Genomic DNA, 10,099 nt, shown 5'->3' on the forward strand with positions numbered 1-10,099 from the left:
ATAAAATGTTGATCATAATAAATAGATTAAATTATTTTTATAAGAGGTTGTTTATCTAAATGCTTATCCGGTAAACGCAAACTCTTATGAGTCAACATTATAATTTATTTTCTAGGTAAGATTGTAATATATCAAAATGGTATCGTGTGCAACAACATATATGGTAAGTGCTTACCTGGGTAAGAGCCGTCACCCTCACTTACCTGGTAAAACTCTCTATCATTCCCATTGCTCTTATCATGTAAGATTCTTGGATCTTCTTATGTTCGTCCAGTGAGAAAAATTGTCCAATAAACACCTACCGAGTAAGCGTTTAGTAAACGACCCCTAAATATATCTCAATTAACTAGTTTGTACTAACTAACGATTGGATTATTTATAAATGAGCCCACATCGTGTATATTTTATGCAAAAAATTATATCAAATACAAAAACGATTGATGATTATAGAGAACAGATACCATCAATTTTGTAAGAACAGATAAAAATCCAGAAATAGAAAGTAGAGATATATCATAAGAAATGGAAATGCATGAATAGGAATAGTAATTAATAAATAAAGGAAAGGGGAGGGAATAGAATCAAAATACACAAGTTGTTTTGATTTTGCCGGAAAATCTAACAAGAACCTATCTGGGTTTCACTTTTTTTAATTCTCTGATTCCCAATTGCGGGATCAGAGGATCATCATCTTCACCTCCACCTCCACCTTCACTTTCATTCATCCCTATTTTTTTAAACAACCTTCTTGGTTCTTTACGAATTTTGTAAAAATGGATTCATTAAAATCTAACAGAGGAATGGAGGGATGGTTGTATCTGATTCGATCCAATCGCTTTGGATTACAATACACTCGCAAAAGGTATTTCGTTCTTGAAGAAAATTGCCTCAAAAGCTTCAAATCAAAGCCCACATCAGACACACAGGTACCTTCATCAATCTATTCCCATTTTCATCATAATCTTGTTTTGAATTCTTTATTTACTTGGGAATTTCTATGATGTTTTCGATTCATTCCATATGGGTATCTTTTTCTTCTTTGGATAGGAAGGTCATAATAGTTCGTAAGTTATTGATTTCCTTTATATTTGGTAATTTGGGCAAGAAATGTGTCACCCATTATTGGTTTTTCTTTTTGTTGGAAATTTGACAAATAAGGATGATTAAGATGGTACAAAGAGTCAATCATTGGAATATTTAATTCCATTTGATTCAATGTTTTTCGTTGGCTTATGATTGTGACAAGGGAACAAATGACAAATACTGGTGCCTCCCTTGTTTCTGATGTTGACAGTGGACTATTTAAGCATATACTCTATTTGAATTCCATTTCCTACAGTTTTAATGATGTTTTCGGTTTAATTTTTCATGTTGATTTGAATGGATTTCATTGTGAAACTAGAATCCCCACATCAAAGGATTGAAATTGGAGATTTTCCCTTTTCAGTTCTTCCATTTCTATAATTGGTTTTGTGTGTTCGTTTGATCCTGTAAGTTAGAAATGTTGATATAATTAACGGACATCAGATGTTTTATCATTCTTGAAATCTATGACAAAGTCTTGGGGAAGGGAATGAGATTAATTTCTTGTTAAATGCTAGTATTCGTTTACTGAAACTTGAATTCCTTTTCAGAAGCCACTAAGAAGCGCGATTGTAGATTCTTGCATTAGAGTCACAGACAATGGAAGGGAGAGCTTCAGTAGAAAGGTATGTGCCTAATCTTGTTCCGCCCCCCGCCCCCCGCCCCCCCAAAACCAGCGACACCCGCCAGCACGGTTGTCTTTAACTTGTATTTGACTTTGTGTTTTATGCTATTAATTGCAATAAACAGGTGTTTTTCATTTTCACCCTTTACAATACCTCAAATCACAATGATTCTCTTAAGGTAAGACACTGTTTTCATGAAGAACTTTCTATTTTTGGTGTCATAATTACGTGCTGTAGACCATCTTAAAGATTTTTATTCCACAGCTAGGAGCAAGCTGTCCGGAAGAAGCTGCCAGATGGATACACTCTTTACAGGATGTTGCAATGGAACCGGGAACGAATTCTAAGAGAAGATGGCAGCCATTTAGGTACACTTAATCATAAAAAGACCATTAAAAAGATTTCAATGAATCTATTCCCTTAATCTGTATCAAACTTTTGTGTTGGCAGATTGAGCGACTCTAAGAGCACCACTCATAAGCATTCAGTGGATTGGACCTCGTCTGCAAATTCTGATGCTATGACGTCCGATGTGATTGCTCCTTCACAATGGAAAATTTTTGGTTGTAAAAATGGTAAGAAAATGAATAACTATTACCCCCTTTTGATAAAAGAGGTAGATTTTGAATCTTTTGGTCAAACTAATCAATTTTCGAATCCAAAATCGCATCTTTCTTACTTGCAAGACTGAGAATCTTGTCATGGGTAGTCCTTTTTTAGTGTATTTCATTATGCATTTTTTCCCTCTAAATCTTTATTGGTTTTTGCAACCTAAAAGTGACTCGTTTGACAACGATAATTTTGGGCGCTCCAGCATCTGAACGTTGCAATATTTAACCATTTGCCAAATACAAGAAACACCTTACAAAAAGGATTCTTGTGAGCCCAAATTATTGTCAACCATTTACATTTGTGGATGAAATGGGTGAATATGTAACTTTAACATGGATTCTTTAAAGGGAAAACGCTCCAAAATGAAACAAACTTTGCTTTCATTCCTAGTTTGAAGAACCAACTTTCAAAACTTCGCGTTTAAAGAGCCAATGACCAAATTCTTTTCCCCCTAAAATAGGGACAAAAGCAAAGAAGGTTCCAATTTGGTTCCCAAAAAAAGAGAAGTTTTGAAAGTTGGTTCTCTATAATAAGAACGAAGGCAAAGTTGGTGGCATTTTGGTGCCATTTGACCTTTGGGACTGAAAAAGTGTCTTTCTTCCCAACGAGTATCTTAGATGCTCTTCAAGTGCTTCTTACTATGTTTGCAGGGCTGCGGCTATTCAAAGAAGCAAAAGATGGTAATTCAAGTGAACGGGTAGGTTTTACTTTTTGCTAAAGCATACCAAGTATACGCCGCTTTCATTTTCTGAATTTGTATGAGTTGCCATCGACAGGCCTCAGGTGATAATCCGTCTATAATGGCTGTTGGTGTCATTGAGGGAACTTCGGAGGCTGTTTTCAGGACTTTCATGTCACTTGGCCTCTCTAGATCTGAGTAAGATTGATAACGTTGATTTTGGTTACAAGATTTCTTCTGTTATTTTAAATCTTTAGCTAATAGTCTCACACTTCCATTGAACGCCTTTCCAGATGGGACTTCTGTTTCTATCGTGGCAGCGTGGTTGAGCACCTTGACGGTCATACAGACATAATACACATTCAGCTATGCCGAGACTGGCTACCATGGTCTGAACCCCGAGTCTGTATAACAATCAGCAAGATATTTAGGGTGCATTTGGTATGCGGGACAGGACGGAATGGGACTGAATATGACAAAAATGCATTTTTTTTTGTCCTACCAAAATAAACAGAACAAAGATCAGGGAAATGAGACAACATTGGTAAATTATTTAATTACCCATGTCAAATTGAAACCCTAAAACCTTCAACGATTCTTCCAATCGCCTACCTCACCCTTGTCTGTCTAGTCCAGCCTAGTCCCACTCGTGTACCCAATGCACCTTTACTGCACCGATACTGACTTGTGGTTTTCAGGGGGATGAGTCGAAGAGATTTACTTTTGCGACGATACTGGAGAAGGGAAGATGATGGAACTTATGGTATTATTGACGGGATTTTCGCTTTTTTCTAACAAAGTAACGAATGCTCTTATGTTTTAATTTCTTTTCTTTTTGACAGTAATTCTCTGTCATTCTGTGATCCATAACAATTGTCCACAACAACAGGGCTATGTTCGAGCTTGGCTTCAAAGTAATGTATGCTTTTAAATATCAAGATTTTATTCAAGTGATTTCTAACAGTTTGCTAAAATCATCGATTTTTATTGCTCAGGTGGCGGGTTCGTGGTCAGTCCTTTAAATGAAGGAAAGGAATGTGTCGTCAAACACATGCTTTCCATCGATTGGAAGTTATGGAGAACGTATTTGCCAAAAACATCTGCTCGATCCATGACTATACGTATGCTTGGCAGAGTTTCTGGTATTATTCTTCATCAAATTTACTCCTTTACTTAAGACTCCCGTAAGATTCATCGTTTGTTGTTCTTCCTTTTTGAAGTATATATAATCTCTATTTATGGCAAATATTCACGCACACCGCTCGCATTTGGTGTGGTTTGAACCCTTTGACCTCTTGGCCAATGACCCTTTTGTTTCTTTTTGTGTTGTTCAGCACTGAAAGAACTATTTAGAGCAAAAGGAGGAGACCAATTCCCTTCTGAGTTTTTAACCGGAGAGGTTGAGTCACTTCAAACGGGTGAAGAGCAGAGCAAACCAGAAGCCGATCTGATACAATTAGATGACGAGAAAATGGAAGATGCAAAAGATGCACCAGTTTCGGGTTCATCAAGTCTTGTTGGATTAAATGATGCCTCAGATGAGTTTTTTGACGTCCCTGAACCTACAAAAGGCGAGCAAGAGCGGGCACGAGAACAGAAACAAGAAAAAGAAAAAGAACAAGAAGAAGAGGAGGAGGAAGAGGAAGAGGAGGAAGAAGAAGAAGGGAGTTCCTTAATGGTATTTGTTCTTATAAATGTCGAAAGAAAGTTTGAGCATTTGGTTTCGTATATTCTTGATTCTAATTTATACCTTCTTCTTTTATGCCATTCTTGGCAGCCCAAACTGCCGACAGCTGCTGATTTTGTGAAAAAATTGCATGGTCTTACGGCTCAAAAGAAGGGCTACGTGGAGTTACAAGATGCCTCTGGCAACTTGGCTGTATCGAATCACTATGGCTCGACTCTTCTAAAAGACTTGACCTGTAACTCGGCTTGCTCTTGGGCAGCTTCTGATCCTTCGTTGTTTCTTGTTCGGGGACCGAATTATCTCAAAGACAACCAAAAGGTTCTCTTTCTTTTCACTATATTTCAAAACCAAAATCAAAATCAAAATCAAAATCAACCCGAAGGTTGTTATTCTTTCACTTGCTGAAATTTTCATAATTGCTGCAGAACAAGGCAAAGGGGACGATGATGGAAATGATTGGTGCAGACTGGCTACAATCTGATAAACGTGAAGATGATCTTGCAGGCCGGTCTGGAGGCATTGTGCAGGTAAAAACCCACCCGTGTCCGTGTTTCATTCAAGATTTCTGTTTGCCATTAAACGTATTGCGATTTTTTGCAGAAATATGCAGCACAAGATGGACCTGAGTTTTTCTTTGTCATCAACATACAGGTTTGTATTTTTACTGTTATATCATTAAGTCGATAATGTGGAAACTTTGGGGGTTAATTTTGTGTCGTAAATCAGGTCCCTGGCACGACTACGTACAATCTGTCTCTATATTACATGACGAAAACTCCGTTGGAAGAATCTCCTTTACTGGAACGCTTTGTGAACGGAGATGATGCGTTTAGAAATTCAAGATTTAAGCTCATACCATACATATCTAAGGTTACTCCCAAATCTCAACTTCTTGACCCAATGAGCTTGTGAACCCTTTGGAGTTCATATGGTATGCGGTACAGAATGAGCAAGTACAGTACAAAAACTTGTTGTCCTACGTTTTATGTGACATAAAACCGGGACAAGACAAGTGAGACAAAAATGCATTTTTTTTGTCGTACCAAAATTGGCCGAACAAAAATTGGGGAGAGGGACAAGACAGGTAAATTATTGAACTACTCAAATTAAAACCTTTCAGAATTCTTTCACCCGCCTACCTTACTCTTGTATGGACAGTCCTGTCTACATACCAAACGCTCACTTAGTGCACCAATGCAAGTAGTCTTTTTGACCCTATGAGTTCGATGAGTCTTCGTGCACCAGGGTCGCCCCTTTTTTGATGTTTGTTTAAGCCCAATCGTTTAATGAAGCTTTTGCATTGATGGTGGTTTGTTTCTTAGGGATCGTGGTTGGTAAAGCAGAGTGTCGGGAGGAAAGCGTGTTTGGTTGGTCAAGCACTCGAAGTAAACTACTTTCGCGGCAAGAATTACTTGGAGGTAATTACAATCTTCCTTGACTTTTGAAGGTCAAACAAACTAAATCTCAAACTTCAAATTTCACTCGATTATTTCAAAATTCTCTAAGAATTTTCGTCAATTTCGTTTAAACTGTTAAGAGAGACCATAAACGTAAAGATTTGATATCGATTGCGTTAAAGAATCAGCATCAGAATTGAATTTAGAAAGCAGTAGGTTTGACTTATTGACTTCTTGTTGCAGCTTGACATTGATGTGGGATCATCCACCGTGGCTCGAGGTGTGGTGAACCTTGTCCTTGGTTACTTGAACAACTTGATCGTAGAAATGGCTTTCTTAATACAAGTAAGCTTTATGTGGTTGTACTATGCGGTGGTCGATGATGCATCAAGTAGTTGTACTTTGGGATTTTGACCGTTGATCGTATTGTTTGCAGGCTAACACAGAAGACGAGCTACCAGAAGTCCTTCTCGGGACATGCCGGTTGACTCACATGGATACCGCTAAGGCTGTTTCTGTCGATTCCATTAATAACGTCTAGCGAAAATGTGTAGGTGATTTTTTTGTCACAAGCCAAACGAAAATGTACATATCATGTAAATTTGAATTTGTTATGGCTTGTAGACGTGAATAATAATAACGATAACAATAATAATAATAATAACGATATACAAAAGCGTTTTTTTGTTATATTTTATCGATGCCTTTTAATGATTCCTTAATTATACTGATTTTGACCATGGTTTTCAATAACTTGTTACGGCTTTGTTATGGCGCCAAGGCTTGACTTGGCTTTCGTTATAAATGCGTTATGACGCGTAATGGCACGTTACGATGCGTTATGACGCGTAATGGCACGTTACGATGCGTTATTTTGTAAAGCATGCTTTTTTTTTTAACTTTTTATATAAACATATAATTTCGGAGATAAATAATAATTACGTATGACAATTAAGACTTAAATAAATATTAAAAGAAAATATAAAAACTAAAACCCTAAATAGGTAAATCCTTACTTTCATTCGCATACACGGTGAGTCGAACAAGAATTATTTGAAGATTGAAGAAGTCGAACAAGAATTATTTGAAGATTGAAGAAAGTAGTGAGTAGAGATTCAAGATATTTGATCTCGAGATGGTCTCTTAATTCATCGATTCTTTGCAGTGATGGTCTCTTCCTTCAACAACTTTTTACGGTGATTTCGTATTAAGGTACTTAATTTCTCGCTTGCATTTAAAATTAGCATTAGTGGATCCATTAAATTCTGTCAACAAAGTTTACATGAGAGACGTTTTGGAATCCGAAGATTGGTTTATTCACTTAAGCGACAAAGTCGGTTCTTCAACGCAATCGTTGATTGTTGGAGGTGATGAAGTTTGCAAGAGTCTTAGAAGACGTTTTCATGAAGTTGATGTTGGCAATGATGTTGATTCATGTGATTTTCCAAATGCATCCATGTAAAGTAATTATAAACACAACTGTAATGCATTTGAATTCATTCCAGATTTCGTACATATTCAACCCCGTATTCAAATTCACTTCGAAATGAATCTTATACTAATGCATTAAGATTATAATAATGCATTAATATTAAAAAATGATTAAACAATGAAACAAGATTCACTTCATAAACATAATAATGCAGTTAGATTAATTACTATAAATAAAATGAAACAAGATTCATGCAATAAGGGTGCAGGCATTGCTCCTGTCAGGAGAGAAGAGAAAAGAAGAGATCATCACTGGAAAGAAACGATGAAGGAAGAGACCATCTTTGGAAAAATAAATTGATGCAGCATTTTAGAAAAAATCGATGAAGCAAGATACGTGTATTAACTAGGATATCTGTATATTTTTTTAATGCAATCTCATTAATTATGGATAATTATTATAAAAAAAGTAAAAATCAATAATTATGTTATATTTAGAATTTCTGATATCACTCTTTAACAATTTACAGAATGAAAAAAAGGAAAGTGTTAAATGGACGCTTTGAATTGGGGTTGCATTGGTTGTAACAATGCGATTGGTTGTATTTGAAATATATCATATACATATATATATATATATATATATATATATATACACACACACGAAAGATTGTGTGAAAAGTTAAAGTGAGAAGCGTAAGAGGGGATTTGGACCCTTGATCAATTTTAATCTTACCCCAACCCCATGAATTGCGCTTGATACGGGAATTGATCTTCAATTATGATTGAGCAAAGGGTGGAAAATCCCTTCTTACCCTTCTCACTATAACTTCCATTCTCACCGGAACCTAACCCTGTAAATATATAGGGAAGGTTTTCACACGAGAACACTTTCATTTTACAATAATGCAAGAACCCATTTTAATATAGTCAAGCACATGTGATACTATATTCCATCATCTATGATACATATGTGATACTAAAATCAAGAGACGTGGACAACATTTGGCGCGACCTAGATTGTGGGACAAGTCATCTGTAAACTACTCGACCCCCTCACATGTATTATCACAAGTGATAAGGGGTGTTCTTGATGTGATACTATAATTCGTCACATGTTAAATAACCCAAGTTCCAGTTTTGGGTATTTTAATGATGTTGAAGGGTGAAGTTGAAGTGTGACCTTATTTGTGCTAGAGTGTGAATATTAGGTTAAAAGGATAAGTCTTCAATTCTCTGCTCGTGTGATCGGTTGAAAATCTAAAAGGTGTGTGTACGCGTACGATTGTGAGAAGGGAGAAAGGTGTGGAGAAGGAGGCAATTGGAGGTTTGAAGGAGATCACGAGATCTGATTCTCTATCTCAGGTAAGAATATCTTTCATCAATGTTTTCCTCTTTTTATTGACGATATTTAATTTGGGAGTTAAGGTTCTTTAATGTTTTGGACGATTTTGGTTGGGAAAATGATGCTAGTGAATGAAAACCCTTTTAATGTTAAGCTTCATCTGAGATTTTGGTTTACATCAACCTCTCATGGTGTTTTTGAGTAGAATTGATCCAAAGCTCTATAGTTTGGGTTTAATCTAACCGCTTGGTAGTGTAATCCTTGGATTATATTATGTGAGTGGATTAGAGAGGGTGTGAGGATGATTTAAATGTTGATTCTAATGTGAGTTTTTTACCTTAATTGTCGAAGAAACTGGTTGGGTTTGAGTGTGGAGCTATAAATCTCGAGCAAGGACTGTGCAGGAACAATGGTTCACATGGGTAGCCTCGGGACCTAGGCCGTGTGAGCTACTGTTTCATGTGTTTTTCCAATTTCGCGTAAGGGATAGTTTGGGCCATTACCTAAGGGGATTATTAGTGGTTCATTTGAAGGTTAACTTGGAGTATAACTTGTTGTTTGGCAACCCTAATTCAGGTGTTCGGTTGATAACTCTTAGCCTAAGGGTGTGTGTTTGCGCTTGAACCTCATGTGAGTTTCTTCTTAATATTTTTGGGTAACTGAATACGTGCCATCTATGTTGAGATTGTTATTTATCTTGAATTCACATTATGAGAATTATATACTCAAGAGTTAGTTATTTCAATATGTGAGTCCTTTGTATGGGTATGTGTCTGGTGATGTCTTGAACAATGAGAGGTGTTTACCCGAATGCAGCAAATGAATTCCTTAAATGTAGCTCATATTAAGGGCATTGTGAATCAAGTGGTTGGTCACATGTGTGCATACCATGAGCGTGTTCAACCTTTGCAACGTGTGTCAGTGTGACTTACAATTCAAAGTGTATTTAGTTGTTCATTTCAATTATGTTTGAAAGCATTGTTTTAAGCTTAAACTGTTCTGGTAGAGGGAATTCACTAGAGCTCCACTCTATCCCTGGTTCTTATAAAATTGAAAACATTTTCAGGAAAATATCATTTCGAGAGTTCTGACAAGGACAAGAGAAATGTGTGAGCCCTAAGGCTGGAAGGTGGGCTTTATCTTTTAGTTAGGCAGTTGCCTTAAACATAAGTTTAAATTCAGTAATAAATTTCAGTAGTATTATTTCAACTTCCATTACAACTCATGAGATGTAACTGA

The 10,099-nt window shown here is 36.5% G+C and overlaps 1 protein-coding gene across 1 annotated transcript; it reads left to right on the forward strand.

Annotated features, from left to right (window-relative positions):
• Positions 1-703: 703 nt before the first annotated feature.
• Positions 704-6,730, forward strand: LOC112525650 (protein ENHANCED DISEASE RESISTANCE 2-like). Its single transcript, XM_025135869.1, has 19 exons — positions 704-926; positions 1,635-1,709; positions 1,834-1,887; positions 1,974-2,077; positions 2,160-2,284; positions 2,972-3,018; positions 3,098-3,198; positions 3,294-3,389; positions 3,699-3,763; positions 3,843-3,914; positions 3,996-4,142; positions 4,335-4,575; positions 4,705-5,005; positions 5,113-5,214; positions 5,288-5,338; positions 5,414-5,557; positions 6,010-6,105; positions 6,328-6,429; positions 6,521-6,730. Exons 1-19 carry the CDS (start codon positions 774-776, stop codon positions 6,623-6,625), a joined length of 2,181 nt encoding a protein of 726 aa, XP_024991637.1. The 5' UTR covers positions 704-773; the 3' UTR covers positions 6,626-6,730.
• Positions 6,731-10,099: the final 3,369 nt, after the last annotated feature.

Source organism: Cynara cardunculus (genome assembly GCF_001531365.2).
Source record: "Cynara cardunculus var. scolymus isolate 2C chromosome LG 13, CcrdV1, whole genome shotgun sequence".
In the NCBI taxonomy this organism is placed as follows: Eukaryota; Viridiplantae; Streptophyta; class Magnoliopsida; order Asterales; family Asteraceae; genus Cynara; species Cynara cardunculus.

What these genes read in the sequence shown, in the direction of transcription:
- LOC112525650 (XM_025135869.1), top strand. Translation starts at nt 774, where the DNA reads ATGGATTCATTAAAATCTAACAGAGGAATGGAGGGATGGTTGTATCTG. An exon ending in CTTGGCCTCTCTAGATCTGA is followed by an intron (nt 3,199 to 3,293) that starts GTAAGATTGATA and finishes ACGCCTTTCCAG; the next exon opens with ATGGGACTTCTGTTTCTATC. An exon ending in CCTGAACCTACAAAAGGCGA is followed by an intron (nt 4,576 to 4,704) that starts GCAAGAGCGGGC and finishes AAATGTCGAAAG; the next exon opens with AAAGTTTGAGCATTTGGTTT.